The sequence below is a fragment of the Orycteropus afer genome, unplaced genomic scaffold (assembly GCF_000298275.1).
Source record: "Orycteropus afer afer isolate SDZICR_OR568_19922 unplaced genomic scaffold, OryAfe1.0 scaffold00023, whole genome shotgun sequence".
Classification (NCBI taxonomy): domain Eukaryota; kingdom Metazoa; phylum Chordata; class Mammalia; order Tubulidentata; family Orycteropodidae; genus Orycteropus; species Orycteropus afer.
This window is the reverse complement of record NW_006921610.1, coordinates 18,062,222-18,084,587: the sequence shown is the minus strand read 5'-3', so window position 1 is coordinate 18,084,587 and position 22,366 is coordinate 18,062,222. Positions and strand designations below refer to the sequence as shown.

The 22,366-nt window shown below is 36.0% G+C and overlaps 1 protein-coding gene across 1 annotated transcript in view; it reads left to right on the top strand.

Moving 5' to 3' along the window:
• ARHGAP15 (Rho GTPase activating protein 15) overlaps positions 1 to 22,366 on the top strand; it is an 898,999-nt gene that overhangs the window by 589,890 nt on the left and 286,743 nt on the right. Inside the window, exon 10 of the mRNA XM_007934953.2 lies at positions 4,099 to 4,176. Within this exon, the coding sequence (XP_007933144.1) occupies positions 4,099 to 4,176 (78 nt within the window). The remainder of the gene's footprint in view (positions 1 to 4,098; positions 4,177 to 22,366) is intronic.

Below are 22,366 nucleotides of genomic sequence, written 5' to 3'. Positions count from 1 at the left end.
ATATATATATATATATTTATTTATTTATTTTAGATGGTTATTATTAAATCATATGTTTAGACTATAGAATAAAATATAGAATACATATTCTATATAGTATGTGTATATATTCACGTACATGCATTGCATATAGAGATACAGAACATATTTTGTATGGAATGTATATGGAAATATATAGAATAAGCATAGAATAAAATCATTCTTATCTGACAGTAACCATTGTGTCACTTATTTCCTAAAATGATTATTCTTGAAGGATGAGCATCTCACAAGAAATTAGCAATAATTAAATAAATCAGGCACATAGTTCCACCATAAATCCAGTAATTGAGACAGAGTAGAGATTAAATTTGCAAATGGTTTAAATGAGAACTTCTACTCTCAGACTTTAAATGTAAAGTGTGTGGATGGATAAGTTGGCAATAGAAACTTGAAAACATTCACTTCAATTTGAAAAAGAGGAATTAGTCTGAATGGCACAAAAACCTCTCCTCATACAACAGGACCTTCTGAAGGACCAAGAAAGAAATGTGCAGCAGACTTTGAGGCATCCTGGGTGTTCCTGTGCTCAATGGGTCTTGCCAGGGATAGAAGCCAGAAGTCCAAAGTATTGGGAGAATGACTCTTGTTGTGGTAGCCTTGGCCTCCTAGGAATTAGGAAGCACCATAAATCTCAGGAGAGGAACTGTTTTTGCAAAATTCCCAGCCCACATTTGCAGACTCCAGAGGTTCACATGTATTCTGTTATGTGTTAGAAAAACAAGTCGGCTCTTGGGGCACACCTCTCAACCAGGCTCACGCTTCACATCCTTCGTGGTTTGTCCAGTATTTGGGCTACCGAAAATTCAAACCTAATAGTTTGGAACTATTTTTAACAGGCTTATTTGCATTGTTAAAAACTTCCCAAACTTTGGCAGATAGACCAGTCAACTCTGGACACAGTGCTGGTCTCCTAAATTTCTTTTTGGAAAGTGTCTAAGATTTATGGTGGGAATTACTCATGACAGCTGCATTCTTTCCACTGGGGTTAGACCCCCATTTGGTCTAATAGTGCCTAATTGTGTGTCTATCCTATTCTAAGCTTCTTCAGAAGAAGAGGGAGGAGGAAAGACTTTTGTAAAATCCTCTCCAGCGATACCCAGTGTCTTCTGTCAATGATAAACACTATTTTGAATTGTAAGAAGGTCAGCTGATGATGAATAAATAAATGACATTTCAATAATGTGGATTTCTTCAGATAATTCTTGTTACAGTTGTAAATGCTAGTCCCATTTAAACAATTATATGCATATATATTTATATGTGTGTGTGTGTATACACACACACACACATATAAATATATACATATACACAATGACTTAGTTTCATTGGGTTCCCAAAGTATTTTTAGCCTATCAGGCAAAATTCCTGTCAGCATTCATAGTCATGTTATTTTCTTGAAAGAGGTGCTTCTCAAAGTGATTTTTCTCTATACTTCATCAAAACACGAGTGCCTTGAAGATATTGTTCATTTAAAAATCATAAGAAGTCTAATTATATTTCCAAAATAAGTAGTTTCCAATCCAGCAAGGATAATGTGGTCACAGAAAGGATGTCCAAATACACCAATTTACATTGGTTTGGCTTGGCATAACTTTCAGTTCTTGGAGCAAAGAGGATGGCACGTGAATAATTGTAATTTGGGTAATCTTCCCAGTACTTTTGGTTTGCCATTCTGTGAGCAATAGAGGGGAAATATAAGCAACCTCAAGACTACACCTATGTAATTTATAACTGCTAAAATTCACTGATATGGACCAGATTATTTCACAAGATATGATAGTCTCCTTTTTAATATGTATTTTGTCATGTCCACTCTATCAATGTAATTTAAAAAGTATGATAGCAGAGGAGCAGGAGCTTTTCAAAGCACAAGCCACTAATGTTAGAGATTGTTATCACTTGTAAGATATATGGTGTTGATATTTCTGAATCTAAAGGAGTTGGAAGCTGTGTTAAGTTAGATTTGGATTGAATCTAATGTGTTTTCCTTTACTCCCTCTTTCTGGTTTCTATAGTAAGCCACAAAGTGGTTCTGTGCTGTGACTCAGTACTACAACCATAGTGGTGGCACAGATCTGAATTAACCTCCCTGTCTCTATAACCAGCACTCCCTCCTTTTACTACAAAAGAAGGTTGGGTTATTGATTTAGGATGAAACTGCTAGGTTTAAACTGTAGAGTGCTTTCTGATTGTTTATATAATCAACCCATACTTCACTTTAAATGTTTTTTGATGATTCAATTTTTAAAAATATATTTCCACTAAAACTTATGAAAGAAAAAGAGAATACTTCTTACTTTGTAACTTTAACTTTCCATAAGAGAAAAAGAAAAGATTTGGATACTGGAGAATTTCAGTAGTTGAAATTCAGTTTATAAGTCTAGACAACATCTGCATTTCAATAGTGTATAAAATAATATTAGAAAAGGAAGAATTCCAGGTTCAAAATGGAAATATGTTATATCTTTTATACAGGGATATGCAAATTAAAGTAAGGCTTATGTAAGGAGCTTTATTGTCAATAAAAATTTGTGGGAATTCAAATAATTTCATTTATTACTGTGCTGTGATAAGGGTCCAACATTCTAACAAAAGAAAAATTAGTTTTAAAAAGGAAATAGGTAAAATTTTCTCATTTTTTAAATAATAGATATTAATTAACATTTCATCTTTAATCACGTTTTAAATAAAGCTAATTGGGCTAATTCTTGAGTTACATAAAGTAGTTAAATATCTGGAATAAAATTTTTAGTCTGTAGTTTCAAATAGTCTGACTAATTCATGTTATATTATAGTAAGCATAGGACCAGAACTAAACAGATTATAGTAGGAGTAGAAGAGAGGGAAGAGAGAGAGGAGGAGAGACAAGATACAAACAGGGAAGAAAAGAAAGGAAGGAAGAAAATATTTCTCAAACCAGTTGGATTATTTTAGCTTTCAAAAAATGGGCAATAACACACATATGTCTGGGAGTCTTTTTAATTTCTCATTTTAATTCTTGTTGTTTCCTTGGGAATGAATCTTAAATATTCTGCATAAGGTCACACTACCTATTTTAGTCAGAGGTCTCCAGAGAAACAAAATTGATCAGATAGATGTAAAAAAGAGAGAGTTTTACTTTAAGGAATTGACCCATGTCACAGCTCTTTAAAAAGTTTCCTTGCATCCTTTTCTATGTTCTTCTCTCTTCTGTCTTGTCTTTTCTCCTTTCTGCTTCTTCCTGTTTCCTGTCTTCCGGCTTCTTTCTGTCTCAGGAACTCCTGTGGAATTGGCTGCTTATATCTATAAACTCCTCATCAGTTTCAAGGATAGCCTTTCCACCACTTCCAGGAACAGACCAATTTTCTCTCAGTAGGCCACAGACACTTTATTTGCACAGGAGGCCACAGGTACTTCATTTACAGAGTCTATTAACCAATCCCTACAAGCTGCATACCAATATAGGGCAGGCTGCAGCCCAGGCCCAGGCAAAAAAAAAAAAAAAAATCTAAATCTAAACATTCTTGTTTACAGGAAATGTCAATCAACCTGGACAAAAGTAACAAACCCTTTGGGTTAGAAACCTAAGGCAAAGGTAACTCCTTAGGGCTTAAGGAAAATTTTCCCAAGCTGTTTTCTATAGAACCAAGGCAAAATCCCACATAAAAGAACTCATTTCAACACAGAGGATAATCTGTTTTGTTTAATATCATCTTATTTGTATGGAAATACCATCATAGCAACCTCTAGACTAGTGTTTGATCAAACAACTAGCATCGTAGTCTAAGAAAGTTGACCCATAAATTAACTATCACACTGCCCATTGTTGTTCTATGGTTCAACTAGATTCAAATTTGTTGATGATTAACTATCACTGATTTTTATGATTATTTTATTAGGATTATGATTTTTAAAATTACTGGGTTTAGGACAGAGAAACTTGTTCGTATTCTCTGTGAAAAAGACCTATTTGATGATAATTTATTACTCTCATTCTCTCGTATTCATTAAGATGTTTTTTCTTTTACTTTCTCAATTATGATATAAGTTAATATAAAATATGCCCTTTTGTTTCAGGTCTAGATGTTGATGGAATATATCGAGTTAGTGGCAATCTGGCAACAATACAGAAGTTAAGATTTATTGTCAACCAAGGTAAGTGATCTCTTCACTTTAGTCATTTTTCCAGTGGTTTCATCTTTAACAATATTTTAGGCTCTGTGCTATATGTACTGTGAATATATAATGATATAAGCTTTAAAGGAGGGAAAGAGAAAGTTGAAGAACTTAAAATATTACCACCAGAGAAATGGAATGTAATCAGTTTACCTGGAGATGAATGGAATAGAGAGAGACCAAGTAACAGTTTCTATGAAATCGATAATTAGTAAAACATGGCGAACAAAAATTGGGGATGAGAATGGAAGACAAAGCAAGTTACCCAGCTTCAAAAAAAAAAATTATACTAGCACATTATTGGCACTTAATATTTGTTGATGACTGAATGCATAAATGAATGAGTGGAAAATATAGAAGTCACAGATGTCAAAAATATATCATAGGCAAAAAACCAAAAAAACAAACTCACTGCTCATGAGTCTGATCTGACTCACAGTGACCCTTCCTTGCATTTCTGAGGCGGTATCACTACAGAAGTAGATTGCCCGAGGAGTGGCTAGGGGGTTTGAACAGCCTTCTTTCTGGTTAGCTGTCACATGCCTTAGGCACTATGCCACCAGAACTCCTGTAACAGGCAAAGAAGAAAATAAAAAATGAAAAATTCTTGAATAAAAACAAGATTTAAACATCTTTTATTGTTAGCTGCCATTAAGTCAACCCCTTATTCATGGAGACCCCGTGCACTCGAACAAAATTCTAACTGGGCCCACACCATCCCCTTGATTGCTGACTGGCTGGACCATTGTGATCCATAGAGTTTTCATTGGCTATTTCAGAAATGGGTCACCAGATCTGTTTTCTTAGACCATCTTAGTCTGGAAGCTCTACGTAAACCTGTTCAGCATCGTAACAACATGAAATCTACCACTACCAGGTGGGTGGTGTCCACACATGAGATGCACTGGCCAGAAGTCAAACTCCATCTTCTCAAAAGGAAGGCAAGAATTCTACCACTGAGCCATCAGTGCTTCTCAACATCTTAAGGTGGTTTTTATGGACAGTTGATAAGTTTTAAAATCAGACAAATAGGTAGAACCTGAACTCAATCTCCTTGTGTTTTAGGAATCTTATTTAACCTCTCTGTACCTCTGTTCCTTATCAATAAAAACAGGAGGGAAACACATTGATAGCATTTGTGAGAAGTAAGTAACATATATGTGTCTTTCCTATATTCAATACACATTAATTTTCCTTTTACTTAAAAACAATCAATGTTGTCTCATTGCCTTAAAGAGAATTCATACAAATTTCTCTTGATCTGTCCTCCCACCTAACTTCTAGCTAGCTTCAGATGCTCTTAATTTCCTTCACAATACATTCTTAAACTCTACTCTCATGTTTACATGCTAGTATATTTCTTACTGCCTTTGCATACTCTTTCCCTCTATTTTGGATATTTTCCTGTCTGTTTCTTCCCAAACCACATACACACGCTTCTCAGCCTGGTAGACTTCTGCCTTTTGTTCAAAGCCCAAATTATAAAGCAATTTTCTCCAGGCAGCCTACTGCATTCCTACAGGCAGAGATTCCTTTTCTGTGTTCCTATTAAACTAGGTAGTTTCATTTATAGTAGTATGTGCATGTAGGACTGAATTTCATCTAACTTCTAAAATTTCATCTGTTGTAAGACCCATGCATTTAATGCATCTTTTGGAGAGGGAATAATTAAATATACTCAATAATAGTATTTCAGAAAAATTAACATTTGAAAGTCTTAGAATCAAAAAATAGGATGCGGCTTGAGACATCTGTCTCCTCCATAATTCTATATACACCTCGAAAACTAGGAGTTGAATCATCCTTAAATCCTCCCCCATTACCCAGTACTAGCCCTAGCCACTACACATGGGAAGTCTCAGCTCTGGTGACGTAGTGCCTAAGGCATGACTGCTAACCTAAAGGCTGGAACCACCAGCCACTCCTCAGAAGGAAGATTGGGCAATCTGCTTCAGTAGTGATACCACCTCAGAAACTCAAAGAGGGGTTGCTATGAGTCAGATCTGACTCAATGACAGTGAGTTTTGCTGTTGTTGTTGTTGTTGTTTATTTGTTTAAGTTAATGTTTGGTGAATAATATGTGTGTATATGTGTTTCAGGTGTTAATATTAGGAAGCATTAAACTCTCCAAAAGTTCAACTTAGTTGGAAATTTTACATCATGGCTCCATTACATTTGCCTGGTTGACACACAAAACTATTTTTGAGAATCTGTATAGCTCAACTTGTTTGTTAATGCAAATCCTTGTCTTTCAACAGTTACTCTCTCCCTTATGGGCAAAACACAAAACTAAACTTTATCTCATTTATTCATATCAGTGCCATTTGATTGAAGCAGAACCCCTTCTCTATGGGTAAAATTAGATAGACGAGCCACAGCTTCATTTTCATTCTTGTTTATAACCAGCTAAAATCATTCTTATAATACACTTCTTGCTGAAACCATATCCTGATTGGGATTCTAGACAGCTGGGCAACACATTTCTTCTACAAAAAAGAAATCTGAAAACAGAAGCCTGCTAGAAACAAACACTAGTTGCATTTCCTGCCTGTAAAGAAATTATGTTCAGCAGTTTAAAAATGAAAAAAAAAAAAAAATCTGCAATGAAAATATGAAGTCTCCATCTCCTCTTTTCCAATCCAAACTTGAGCATCCTCTGAGACTATGTAACTGCTCGTGTTTCCATGAGATTTGACAATGTAAAGCTGGACAGAGGCCTGAGTTGGTATCTGGTAGCACAGAATTGTCAGTAAACTGTCTCCCTGGTTTATAGCACTGTCAGAATGGAACATACTCAACACAAATTATGCTACATTAGAACCTTTGATATTGGTGATTTTACCCAAGTTCTGTTGTGTAGTTTTTTTAATTACATGATAAAAGAAATGCACATACCAGCCCCTCTTATATTTTGCTAATCAGATTATCCTTTGAATGAATTTTCCAGACTGGACCCATAAAGTCATTGCTTATACTATACCTTCCCCTCCACTTAACCTCTGACAGTACGGCTGATCTAGGAGAGAATGGATGCTATATACAGAGATGCTGAATGTGTGCATTTGTGGTCTTTCTTGTTGGCATATGGGTGTGTGTGTGTATGCATATGTCTTTATGTATGGCTGTAATGAGATAAAATAGCAATGAAAGTAATAATTCCTTGAAAATAACAATGGACAAGTGCAGTGCATACCTTATTATATTCTTAAATGGAATATAGTTTTGGCATGTGTTCTTTGTATTAATACCTTTTATCTCCTCCGTGAGCACCTTGCTTAATGTTTCTTTTTTCAGAAGGCTCTAATGTACTTTTGTTAAATGAGTAAGCACTACCACAATTAAGCTAAACAAATTAAAACGGATTCTAAGGATTTTCAAGAAAAGTTCAATTGCAATTTACATGTTTCACTAACTCTCTTGACTGCTAGAATCATCAGCAATTCTAAATATACCAGTTGAATGATTCAATTTGCTTTGGTTTTCTATTTGACTCACTAAATCAGTAGGCATCAGATACTCTTATTATGTATGCTTCCAGATCAGATGATATACAGGTTAAATTTAAAGTGATCCTTTTTGAAAGTATTTCCTAATTGGAGCTAGTAACAATAATGTAATTAATTAATAATACTTTAAATTTAGCTACTTTTATGACTATTATAAAATTATTATTATAACAGTAACTAAGAAAATCACAATTTATTACTTTCCAGGTGCTATACTAACAGCTTGACTTATATTATCTAATTAAATGTTTTCTACCATCCCATAGAGTAGGTGTTAGTAGTGTTTCCATTTTAAACATGAGGAGACTGAGGCTTAGTGAGTTTAAATTATGTCCCAAGAACATACACCCTATCAGTAGGGTGTTGTTTTTTGTTTTCATCAAATCAACTCTGATTCATGGAGACCTAATGTATAATATTATCTTCGTGATTGTCACTATGTTTGAATGCAGCTATTGTGTCAATTCATTACACTGAAGGTTTCCCTTGTTTTCACTAACCCTCTACTTTACCAAACATGATATCCTATTCTAGTGAATGATCCTTCCCAAGGACATGTCCAAAGTAAGCAAGATAAAGTCTCACCCTCCTCCCTTCTAAGGAGATTGTATTTCTTTTAAAACTCATTTATTCATTCTTTTGGCAGTCCACGGTGCATTCAGAATTCTTTATCAACACAACAGTTTGCATCAATTCTTTTTCTGTCTTCCTTTTTGATTGTCCAGTCTTATGGATTTGAAGCAATTGAAAAGACCATGGCTTGGGTCAGGCACCTTAATCACCAAGGTGGCATACTTGTTTTTTAAACTTGAAAGAGATCTTTTCTTGGAGATTTGCCCCAATGCAGTACATCATTTGCTTTATTTACTGTTGCTTCCATGGACAGCAGTGGAGTAGCTGGGACTAAACCCCAGGTTTCTCTGCTTCAGAGCCTGTACTGAACACCACTGCCATGTTTCTGAATTCTCCATCCATTAATGGTTGGTTATCTTCTATAAAAATGAAGATCTATCTTTTCATGCTACACACATTTGTTCTTCTTAATTCTGTTTACACTCTGCTTTTCACTATTGGTAAGTGATAAGTACTGCTGTAAGATTTTGGCTAAAACTATTCCAGAAAGAGATGTTTGGGGGTACATCAAACATCACAATTATGAAGAAGTCAGCATTGCCACTATCTGTGGGACTTTATGTAGTTTGTTTGGAGCAAGAAACACAATATTCTGTTGCAGCCTTCAGCAAAGGCATCAAGGTTTCTCAATTTTCTGGCCTGTTGGTACATTAGTGAGTAGTGCTCTGCCCTGTTTGTTCATGGTAGTGACAGCTTTTGGTGACATTTTGCTGATGTAACTCTTCTGCTGTATGAGGGCTTCCCCCAAAGAACACTGGTCCATGACCTCCACCATCAACCTGTCATCAGCCTGTGATGCTGTGCTGATTCTTTGGAATGATCTGTGACCTTCTGATGGTTTCCTTGTGTGGCAATGCTTTTGCAAAGGACAGTTTTCAGCATGGAGAATGTTCCATGACCGTCTTGGAAAATGTTGACGGGTGGGTCTTTGAGATCCCATCAGGCCGAATCCTCCCTTCTCCCCACATCGACTCTGGTTTAAGCTGCTCTCCTAGACTTATTCCCTAAACTTCAAATTCAGTTCAGACTCTCTTGGTATTACTTAAACATCCTCTTTCACCCTTTAGAAAAGGGACAAGGAAGACTGGCATTATTTTTGGGAAATGTCAGCTATGAAGCTTCCCAAGCCCCTGAACCAATAGGAGAGCTATAAAGCCTGCCTGAAGAACCTATTGGGAATTTTCCAGACTTTCTTAGTACACAATTACAAATATTCCCTCTCACTGTTTTCTTGGACTGGAGGTAACTATGTTTTACCAGGACCTTAGACATGTTTTCTATATATAGAAATAAAATTTAAAGGAATATTCTTAGGGAAGCCCTCCTTCCCTCTTTCATACTAAAAGGAATAAAATATATACATGCCATAAATCTACATGGCCAAGAATCTCAACTGAGTGTGTGTGTTTGTGTGTGCACATGCACACACGTGTGCTGTTTTAAACCAAGAAGAATTTTTTTTTTTTTCATTAATTTACAGTGTTGTATATTGCATGTCTTTATTTACCCAGATCTTATTGGTGGAGGAATCCCAATTAGATATGGCTAAAAGATATGGGTTTGTTTATTTTGAACATGAGGAGAATAATAAACTCCCCTGAAAATAAACTATTAGAGAAACAATTTTGTGTTACCAGCTATTCCTACTCTTGTACGGATTTGTACCTTAAAGCAAAGCAAAGCATTAACTTTAGTAGCTATCCTTGTGCTGTTTGTATTATTTGCAGCATCAAAAATTGAATAAAAGGAGAGAAAAGTGAGAAAGAATATGAACAAGTGGCAGTTTCAGCATGAAATAAGCAATTGGATGAAACAGAAAATGATCTGGAAGAGGATTTCAAAACTTCTAGTTCTGTTCTTATAAAACAGCTCTTATATTAAGTCCATTCATTTTTCCATTAAGAGCATTTATATTGCCCTCTTACTATTTTTAAAACGAGGCATTTCCTTAAGCTTACTTCATTCTCGCCACCAGCCACAGCAGCAACAAAACAAACTGTGTTATGTGCTTTGTCCCACTCCACAGGGTGATTTTTTGGTGGGTCGGATCATTGATATTGCACCTTTTTGGCTTCCATATGACAAGATTATCTTTTAACAATGATTTATTTTTCCCATTAAAGCTGAAAAGATCACTTGATCATAAAAGGCCAGACTCTAACATTGTTCAGGGCTTTGTAAACTTTCTTTACCTCATTTTTTAGCTACATTGAGTCAGGGAGCTTGACGACTATTGATGGAAAAACTTGAATTGCTTTCTAGCTGCTTAAGAAAATGTACTATCATTAGCAAATAGTGCTGAATACAAATATCAGAACAATAAGTTTTCACATATATTTAATTTATATACTTACTCATTTTTACTTGATATTCTAATAACAAGTTTATGATCCTTCTAATCTCTAAAGTACACAAATTCTGGCTGCTTATTTTGAAGCAAAACTATTTTATATGTTTTTGTGCATTATATTGTATAATTCATTACTTGCCAAGCAACAAGGAGCTGACCTAACACTAGTTAAAAAAATTAAAGGCAAAGACTATCTATTGGGAAAATAGCACCAGAAAAGAATCAGAAAATGTGCCTTCTAATTTTGAGTCTGAGCTATTTTGAATCTAATAGATACTATTTTAACTCTTTTAAGTCCCAGACTGTTCATCTACAAAATGGGAATAATAAAAATGTAAGGCTGCAAAAACTGTGAATCAGTTATGTGATAATTAGTGTTAATTTTAATTAAGGTGACAAGTAGTTAGATGAAAGCAGATCAATATTACTTAATTCTCTTAGTGATAAGACAATAATTAATATTAATAATCAAATATGACTTTCATCTTCCATGACTTTGAATTTTCTTTGATGCTAAAAGACTCTCCAAGAAGATAAACTAAATACAGAAATTCCCTGCTTTGTGAAAGTTCACTTTACACCACTTTGCTTTTATGGAAGACATGTTAATACCTGTTTTCACTAACCAAGAGAACCTGAACAAGATTTTCACTTTTAAGAAAAAGGTGAGAAGTAAAACTAGTGTTCAACTTTTATTTTGTAGTAAGCCATTAAAGAGGCAGTGCACACCCCAAGCGTTGAGAGTGGAATTGCCACGCTTCCCCAGAAACTACACTGCACATACATATTTCTACTTTATGTGGGTTACCCATTTATCATATCATTCCCACTTTAATATATGTTAGTGTTACTTTAACTTTTTTGTGTCATTTTGTATGATTTGGTGTGTTATTATTTGGTAGGGTCTGGGAATGCTCAAAAATGTTTCCCATATAAATTAATGATAATTGCTTCTTAGCTTTATACTATTTTGGCTTACAAAAGATTTCCTTGGAACATGCTATTTTCAGATAGTGGAATAAATATGTACAGGAAAACTTTGGAGACTTCTTGCTTTCATCATTAACCAAATTCTTAGGGGCTTCTGAGTTTCTGGTGTCATCAAAAGGCTTTGTGGATATTCCAGGGTGAGTGAAATCCATTGAAATTTTAGATCCCAAATCAATTATACCTTTTCCATGTAGTTTTGGGCCATAAGTCCAGAAATAGAGTAACATAACTGCCAATCCCCAAAGAAACCCTCTTTTGTTGTTGTTGTTTGCCGTCGAGTCGGCCCCGACTCATAGCGACCCCTCCTTGGGTTTCCGAGGCAGTATCACTATGGAAGTAGGATTGCCCAACCTTCCTTCCGAGGAGTGGCTGGTGGGCTTGAACCGCCAGCCTTCTGGTGAGGAGTCAAGTGCCTTAGGCACTATGCTACCAGAGCTCCCAAAGAAACCCTCTAGGATATGTATAAAAGCTCATCATCATCATCAAAAATCATCATGATCACCATCAAAATTAACGAGTAATAGTCATAAGTTTAGTGGGAAAACACACGAAGCTTACTTCTACTCTAGCTATGCTATAGAGCACTGCTTCACAAGCTTGACTGGATATCAGAATTGCATGGCTATCTATTGTTGTGTGACAATATTGACACACATGTATTATCTCACAGTTTTTTTTGTGTTTTGTTTTTGGTCAAGAGTCTGGACAGGAGTCAGCTGAATCTTCTACAAGGCTTTAATCAGGACTGTCCTCAAGGACTGGGCTCTTATCTGGATGCTTGACTCAGACTAAGTCTGCTTTCAAGCTCACATGGATGCGGGCAGGATTCAGTACCTTAGAAGTTGTTGGACTGAAGGCCTAACTCTATTAGTAACCATTGGCCAAAGGCCACCCTCAGTTACTTGCCATGTAGGTCTTTCTATAGGCCAGCTCACAACATGAAAGCTTGCTTTCAAAGCAACAAAGGAGAGAAAATATAGCAAAACACATGTTATAGTACTATATAATATAATCATAGAGTTGATATCTGCCAAAAGGGCAAGGAGGCCGCATCTCCTGACCTCCTCTAACCACACAAGAGGAAGACAGATTCACTAGCAGTAGCCCAAGGCCTATTCCTGCAAGGCCAGACACCCTGCCTCCCTCCAGCCCTTTCACCAACCGTTTCTTCCAAAACACCCACCATCTCTCTCCTGGGTTTGATAATTCACTGCAATGGCCACACAGAACTCACAGATTATGGGGTTTATTAGGGAAGAACCAGGCTACAATTCAAGTTCAGGAACAACGTTCAGTCTCTCTCCCAGCCCACCGTCTCTCACCCAACAGTCTCTCTCAGTCTCTCTCCCAGGAATGCGTGTTATCTCGGTGTCTCTTTCTCAGCAGTATGTGTCTCTTGGTGTCTCTTTCTCAACAGTGCATGTCTCTTGGTGTCCCTTTCTCAGCAACACGTCTTCCTCAGCCAGAGGTCAGAGAGAGACTTCTGCCTCTAGGAGAGCTCCTTTTGAGCCTGGCAGAGTGGCCAAACTAGCCAATCATAGCATTAGAATTCTAAGCACCTGAGAGAGAGCGACCTTCACAGAACATTGCTCCAGTGCCACTCCCAGAAGAAATACCCCAGGTGGATAACTTTTACAATCAGGAACTCCTCAGTTGCTCACAGCAAATTCCACCACAGAGTTTACAAAGACTTATGACTAGAAAAGCCATACCAGGTAATTTACTACAGTGCAAAATCCCATAGACTTTGCTGTGTTCTCCAGGGGAAAGGATGACACAAGACATGAATACAAGAAGGTATACATAAGTCTATGATACTTTGTGTGCAGTAAATAATTGGAGGTAATCTTAGAATCTGTCTGCCACAAAAATTAAGTGGTGGATTTTTTAAAGTAAAGATTTTGGAGCTCATTCACAGAAAGTTTAATGCAAAAAGAAAAAAAAAAAAAAAGTGGGATTGGGATTACACTTATGTGTTTTAATAGATAAATTCCCCAGGTGAGTAGAGCATATCGCCAGGTATCCAGATAGTTTATTCTGGATATGTAGCAGAGACATGATTTATCAAGGCCTAAGCCATCATCGGAGCTCTGGTGGTGCAGTGCCTAAGGTGTTTGACTGCTAACCAGAAGGTTGACAGTTCAAACCCACCAGCTGCTCCTCAGAAGGAAGATAGGGTGATCTACTTTTGTAAAGATTTACTACCTCAGACACCTAATGAGGGTCACTATGAATAGGAATTGACTCAATAGCAGTGAACTTGGTTTCAAAGAGCTGTGGTGGCATAGTGCCTACGGCATTTGACTGCTAACCAGAAGTTTGGCAATTCAAACCTACAAGCCATTCTGTGCAAGGAAGACTGGGCAATCTATTTCTGTAAAGATTTACCACCTCAGAAATCCAAAGTGGGTTCCTATGAATTGGAATTGACTCTATGGCAGTAAGTTTTTTTGTTTGTTTTGGTTTAAGCCATCATCTCTTTCCTACTTGAGGTTTAAGTTTGAATGAAGCAGAAATAGACCATCAAACTCTCTTTGTTGTTAATTTTCTGTTCTCTTTGGCTTTTCATTAATAATGTTAATTTTTATGAACTTTGAGTCATGATATGGTATATAACTAAAAAATGTCATACATATAGCATGTGTATTATTGTTGTTGTTGTTTTTATGTGCTGTCAAGTCAGACCGGACTCATAGCAACCCTCCTTGGTTTGCTGAGGCAGTATCACTACGGAAGTAGATTGCCCCATCTTCCTTCCGAGGAATGACTCATGGGTTTGAACCTCCAGCGTTCTGGTTAGCAGTTAAGTGTCGTAGGCACTATGCTACCAGAGTTCCTATGTATATTATTAGTGTGATTAAAATTACTGACATATTTTTCCCAACTGTGATCCTTTTTCAACATTTTAGATTCCGGAATAAATGAAAAAGAAAGATGTTTTACGTGAGGATTTGCCTTAAAAAAAAAAAAAGAAAAGAAAAACTAAGGAATTTGAAATTATCAATAGTCAATAATGTTAAAAAGATAAGAGAATGTTGTTGCTGATGATGATAGGAAGCATTTAATTCAGACTCTACTAGCATGCAGAGCTATAGTTTCCTCTAATTCTCAAAAAAAATTTGCAGGGGAGAGATTTTATTTTCTATATTTTTCGCAAAAGAAACAATAGTTCAGGAAGATTATGTAACTTTTCTAAGGCCACAAAATATAAATTATGGAGCCATTTTAGATATACTCCAAGGAATGTATAGCCTAATTACTGAATTCAGGTTACCATGGGAGAGAGGGAAGAGACATTTTCTTCTTTTTAACATCAAACAATCCAAAACCCCTTAGTCTCATTATAGTACAGTATTGTCCTTGTGTCCAGGCTGTTGGACCCTTTTATAAGAGAAAGCCTCATTTGAAAAGATCTTTTTAAATAATAACCCCTCTAACAGCCTGTAACTTCTTCAAGAACAGAAAACTTGATTCATCTTTGTATCTCTAACATAGCAAAGTCTATGATACTTTGTGTGCAGTAAATAAATGCTTGTTACTAAAAAAAAAAAAACTATACTAATAATAAATAAATGAGAGAATGATGAACTTCTAATACAGACCAGCACTATATCAAATGATCTCATTGGTAAATTAGGTTCCATTGTTTGGGTGTTAGCAAAGAAAACTCAAGCTATATATTGTGTTGTTATGTTTTCTCCTAAATTCCAATAAATTAGCTTTTAATTTTAAATTGGATAAAAGAACTGTGGGATAAAAGTTAAGAGTGAAGAATCCCATACTCTAATCTTCTGATTGAAGAGCATGAAGACTGAGGAGCAATAAGTCACTATAAAACAAAGTATACTATTTGTAGTTTAGCAAGGTAGACATGATTTTGGGAGTAATGACTTGGGTTGCCATCCTGGCTCTCCAAGAGACTAAGATTGACTAGGATTTGTTGTTTGTTGTTATGTGCCATCGAGTCGGCCCCGACTCACAGCAAACCCTCCTTGGGTTTCCGAGGCAGTATCACTACAGAAGTAGATTTCCCCATCTTCCTTCCGAGGAGTGGCTGACTAGGATAGGAAATTAAAATTGGATAAATAGCAATGAAACTATATTGCTCTTGTTAACCTCTGTGCCCCAAATTTTAGAAATATTCCTTTTGGTTTTTTGTTTTTCACACAAGAAATATCAGTTTCTGGCAATTACAGCTTCAATGAATCACACATATTTATATAGCACTTTTCATGTGTTTTAGAAATATTTTCTAACAAAACTGTGCTATAGTAATAAGAAGTAGTCTCATCACCTCAAAGCTGTTTCTGAAAATTAAAAACAACAAGTTCAAGGGCACACCTTGCTGATAAGTGTCCAATGTTTAGAAACGCAGAGGCTAAAGCAAAATTTAAACTAACGTCTGAGTGTCTTAGAGTCACAGACTCTAAAACTCATTCTTTGTTATGCCCTCAATATTATTAGACCACTGGAGAAGAGGTGGCAGGTAACCCTGTCAGATTTCCTCCTCTCTGACAGTCCCAGCCCATCAGGATTAATATGAAACTGAAAGGTGAGTTCCATAAAATAAGATTTTGACTTCAATACCATTTGTTTGACAGATGATTAAAGAGCTCTTACTAGGTAGGTGTCATGCAATACCCAGATGCTAGAAATACTACAGTGAAGGGAACATTCCATTCGTATGGAAATGGAAAATGGCATTCTGATTCCTACAGAATCTACATTTGTATGGCATTCCAATCCACTAAGAACACTGGTAATTTAGTCAAAGTAAATTAGTGGGAAAACACTAAAATCTGCTGGCACCACAGGTTTTGCTCTGTTCCCACCTCTTAAACTTCACTACCTACCTCTACCCAACTTGTTTTCCAACAACCCTAACTTCCTTCCTTTCTCAGACACATCAAACTCATTTTGCTTTTGGCATCCAGAGAACTTTCTGCAGATCTTTACAAGACTTTTTCCTTCTCAGCATTCAAGTCAAGCCCTCAGCAAAGAGGTGTTTCCTGACAAACTCTTTGGAAACATGTCTCCACTCTACCCATGCAGTGACACTCTATGCCAATATATTGTTTTCTTTCCTTCAGAACACATATTACCTGAAATTACTTTTCTTCTTTATGTATTACATTGGTGCCTGTCTTCCTCCTCTACATTATAGTATTTATGTAAGCAAGACCTTGCCTGTCATATGTTGTTGTTGTTGTTATGTGCCATCGAGTCGGACCCGCCTAATAGCGACCCCTCCTTGGGTTTCCAAAGCTGTATCACTATGGAAGTAGATTGCCTCATCTTCCTTCCGAGGAGTGGCTGGTGGGTTAGCCTTCTGGTTAGCAGTCAAATGCCTTAGGCACTACACTACCAGATCTCTCTGCCTGTGATATAATAGACTTTAAATTAGTATTTGTTGAATTGAAGAGTGAATTAATGACTAAAGTTAGTTGATGGTTAAGGCCTTGATCAAAAGGCAACCTTTAGTTTTTAGAATCAAAACTTAGACCCAGAAAAAAAGTAAAGCCACACAGAAAAATATCCTAAGAAGTTACAAGGCTTCATGTCCAACCAGTTCAAAGAACCATTACTTGATTCTAAACTCCATCTCCAAACTACACTTGAACTCACAATCTCACTATCCAATGTGCACTTCAGTGGAAAGATTCGTAAAATGAGAAGGTAACTCCCAAGCTGAAAGATCAGAACCAGCTTCATCATTAGACCAAGAAAAACTGTCTAAAGAATGTATGATTCTAAAACCTAGGTGGTACTAAGACTGCATTCAAGGCTGTTCCGTGCTTACGTGAATTTCCATAGTATAGTATCTCTCGGTTGGTTTCCATCAGTTCCAAGAGCCTTGTTTTTCACCAATTCCTTCAGTGCAGCTTGGACTTCTTTCTTCAGTACCATTGGTTGTGGACCATATGCCATCTTTTGAAATGGCTGAGTATCAATGAATTCTTTTTAGTATGTTGACTTTGTGTATTCCTTCCAGATTCTTTTGATGCTTCCTGTGTCATTCAACATTTTGCCCACAGAATCCTTCAATACTGCATCTCAAGGCTTGAATTGTTTTTCTTCAATTTTTTAAGCTTGGAAAGGCTGAGCATGTTCTTCTCTTTTGGTTTTCTGACTCCAGGTCTTTGCATATTTCATTATATTAATTTACTTTGTCTTCTCAAGCTGCCTTTTGCAATCTTCTGTTCAGATCTTTTACTTCAGTTTGTCCTTTTGCTTTAGCTATTGTATGGTCAAGAGAAAGTTTCAGAGTCTCTTCTGATATCTTTTTGGTCTTTGGTTTCTTCCTTGTGTTTTTAATGACCTTGGGCTTTCTTCATGCATGATGCCCTTGATGACTGACATCCCATAACTCATCTGGTTTTCAGTCATTAGTGTTCAATGGATTCTTGAGATGGGCTCTAAGTTCAGGTGGGATGTATTCAAGGTTGTACTTTGGCTCTTACGGACTTGTTTTATTTATTTATTTATTTTTCACTTTTATTGTAGTGAAAACATACACAACAAGACATTTGCTAACATATCAACATCCCCACTTACACCACAGGGACATTAATGACATTTTTCATGTTGTGCCACCATTCGTGCTATCCTTTTCCAAAATATTCCACCACCATTAGCATAAACTCAATGCCTTGCAAACAAAATGTTCCCCTTTCTGCCTCCCTTCTATCACTGGTAGCTACTAGTCATTTTTGGTTTATATATATATATTTTTTGTTTGTTTGTTTGTTTTTGTTTTTTTTTTTGCTTTGGGTTTTTTTTTTTTTTTTTTCCCAACCTATCTAGGAATTTTTCTTCCCCTCCCTTTCCATCCCTGGTAACCAAAAAAGAAATTTCCTTCCATGTATAAACTTTTTCTTGACTTTTTACAATAGTGGACAAATAGAATATTTGTTCTCCTGTGATTGACTTATTTCACTCAGCATAATGTCCTCCAAGTTCATCCACATTGTGCAGCGTTTTGCAGATTCTACATTATTCTTTAGGGTTGCATAGAATTCCGTTGTGCGTATATACAACAGTTTAGTTATCCATTCATCAGTTAATGGGCAGTTAGTTTGTTTCCTTCTCTTTACTATTCTATTGTAAATAGTGCTGTGATCAATATGATGTGCATATATCTATTCGTGTCCTGCCTCTCACTTCTTTAGGATATATACCTAGTAAAGGGATCGCTGGATCAAATGGTATCTCTATTTCCAACTTTTTAAGGAATCACCATAACAATTTCCATAGTTGTATCATTTTACAATCCTACCAACAGTGTATGAGAGTCTCAATCTCTCCACATTCTCACCAGCATTTGTTACTTTCTGTCTTGTTGAACTTTGCAATTAATGCAGGGGTGAGATAGTATTTCAAGGTTCTTTTGAGCTCTGGTGGTGTAGTGCCTAAGGCATTTGACTGCTAACCAGAAGGTTGGCAGTTCAAACCCATCAGCCGCTCCTGAGAAGGAAGGTTAGGCAACTACTGCCTCAGAAACCCAAGGAAGGGTCGCTATGAGTCAGATCCAACTCCATGGCGTGAGTTGAATAGCTAATGATTGCAAACATTTCTTCATGTTGGCTACCTGAATATCTTCTTTGGTGAAGTGTCTATTCATGTATTCTGCCCATTTTTTAAATGGATTGTTTGTCTTTTTGATGTTGAGCTGTTGGAATTTTCCATAAATTTAGAGATAAATTCTTTATACCATATGTCATTGCCAAATGTTTTCTCCTGTTCTATAGGTACTCTTTTTACTCTTTTGGAGAAGTATTTTGATGCATGTAAGAATTTAATTTTCAGAAGGTCCCAAATGTCTAATTTATCTTCTGCTGTTTGTGGATCTTGAATTATGCTTGATAGTCTAGTTATGCCATATATTAGGGCCCCCAAGTTTACCCCAATTTTTTCTTTGATGAACTCTACAGTTTTGTGTTTCACATTTAAGTTTTTGATCCATCTGGAGTTAGTGTTTGTGTGTGGCATGAGATATAGATTTTTTTTCATCTTTCTGCAAATGGATATCCAATTTTGCCACACCATTTGTGAAAGAAACCATCTCTTCCCCATTTAATGGATTTCAGGACCTAGGCAAAGATCAGCTGACCGTAGCTCAATGGATCAATTTAAGGGTTCTCAATTCCATTCCACTGGTCAATGTGCCTGTCATTGTGCCAGTACCAGGCTGTTTTGACACCTGTAGCTTTGTAGTAGATTTTGAGATCTGGGAGTGTGAGATTTCCTACTTTGTTCTTCTTCAGTAGTGCTTTGCTTATGCAAGGTCTCTTTCCTTTCCATATATAAATAGTGATTGGTTTTTCCATGTCTTTAAAGAATGTTGATGGAATCTGGATCAAAATTGCATTGAATTTGTAGATTGCTTTGGATAGTATTGACATTTTCACAATATTTCATCTTCCTATCCAATGGTATGTTATTCCATTTACGTAGCTATCTTATAGTTACTTGAAGTAGTATTTTGTAGTTTTCCTTGTATTGGTCTTTTGTGTTTTGGTTAGAGTTGTTCTCAAGTATCTTATCTTTTTCATAGCTATTGTAAATGGTATTTATTTCTTTTTTCCTTTTCAGAGACCTCTTTGCTGGTGTAGAGGAATCCAACTGATTTTTGTATGCTAATTTTGTATCCTACCACTATGCTAAATCTTTTAATAAGTTCCAGTAGTTTTCTTCCTGAGTCTCTTGGGTTTTCTATATATAGGAATATATCAGTGCCTAAGGCATTTGACTGCTAACCAGAAGCCTGGTGGTTCAAACCCACCTTGGAAGGAAGATGGGCAATCTACTTCCATAGTGATACCACATTGGAAACCCAAGGAGGGGTTGCTATGAGTTGGATCCAACTCGATGGCAGTGAGTTTGTTTTTTTTTTTTTTGGTTTATCATCTGCAAATAAGTTGGTTGCCTTTGATTTTCCTTTCTTTCCTTATTGTCCTGGCTAGGATTTCCAATACAATGTTGACTAGAAGTGGAGACAGAGGGCAACCTTGTCTGGTTCCTGTTCACAAGTAGAATGGTTCCAGTCTCTCTCCATTGAGATTAATGTTGGCTGTTGATTTTGCATATATGCCTTTTATTACATTGAGTAATTTCCCATCTATTCCTATTTTTCTGAGAATTTTTCATCAGAGACGGATGTTGGATTTTATCCAATGCCTTTCTGAAGTATTGATATGATCATGTGATTATTTTCCTTTAGTTTACTTATGTGATGAATTACATTGATTGTTTTTCTAATGTTGAACCATCCTTGCATAGCTGGTATGAATCCCACTAGGTCATGATGTATTATTTTTTTTAATATATTATTGGAGTCTATTGGCTAGAATTTTGATGAATATTGTTGCAGCTGTATTCATGAGGGATATTAGTCTATAGTTTTCCTTTCTAGCCATGTCTTTGTCTGGTATGGTATCAGGGTTATGGTTCATAAAGTGAATTTGGAAGGAGTCCATTCTTTTCTATGTTCTGGAAGAGTTTGAGTAGGATTGGTGTCAGATCTTCTCTGAATGATTGGTAGAATGCTCCCATCTGGGCCAGTACTGTTTTTGTTAGTAATTTTTTTATGACCCGTTCAATTTTTTCTTTTGTTATGGATCTGTTCAGGTTTGCTACCTCAGTCTGTGTTAGTTTAGGTATATAGTGTGTTTCTAGAAATCTGTCAATTTCTTCTAGCTTTTCAAAGTTGTTAGAGTACAGTTCTTCAAAGTATCCTGGTATCATTCTTTTCATTACTATTGGTTCTCTTGTGACATAACTCCTTTCATTTCTTATTCATGTTATTTGCATATTCTCCTTTTCCTTTGTTAAGTTTGTTAATGGTTTGTCAATTTTATTCATCTTTTCAAAGAACCAACTTCTGGTCTTGTTGATTTTTTTTCTGTTGTCTTTCTCTTTTCTGTTTCATTTATTTATGCTCAAATATTTATTATTTCTTTTCTTCTGGTGACTGTAGGTGTTTTTTGCTGCTCTTTTTCTAATTGTTGGAGATGCTGGATTAAGGTGTTGGTTTTGGTTCTTTCTACATTTTGGATGTGTGTATCTATGGCTATAAATTGCACTCTGATCATTGCTTTTGTGTGTCCTAAAGATTTTAGTATGCTGTGTTTTCATTCTCATTTGATTCAAGGCAATTTTTAATTTTATTTTTTATATCTTCTGTTATCCAGGAGTTTTTGAGGAGAGTGTTATTCATTTTCCATGTACTTGCTCTTTTTTGGTTGATCTTCCCAGTGTTAATTCCTAATTGTATAGCAATGTGATCTGAGAAGATGCTTTGCAATATCTCAATGTTTTTACATTTATTGAGGCTTGCTTTGTGTCCAAACATATGATCAGTCTTAGAGAATGTTCCATGTGTGCTAGTACAGAATGTATATCATGCTGTTCTTGGAAGAAGTGGTCTGTAGATGTCTATAAGGTCAAGTTGGTAGATTGCATTGTTTAGTTCTTTTGCATCTTTGTTGAGTTTCTTTCTGGTTGTTCTATCTTTTATTGAAAGTGGTGTATTAAAATCTCCTACTATTACTGTGGAGTCATCTTATTATTATTATTATTATTATTATTATTATTTTGATTCTGTTAAAGTCTGATTTGTGTATTTGGGGGCTCTGTCATTGGATGCATAGATATTTATTATGGTTATGTCCTCTTCTTCAATTGATCTTTT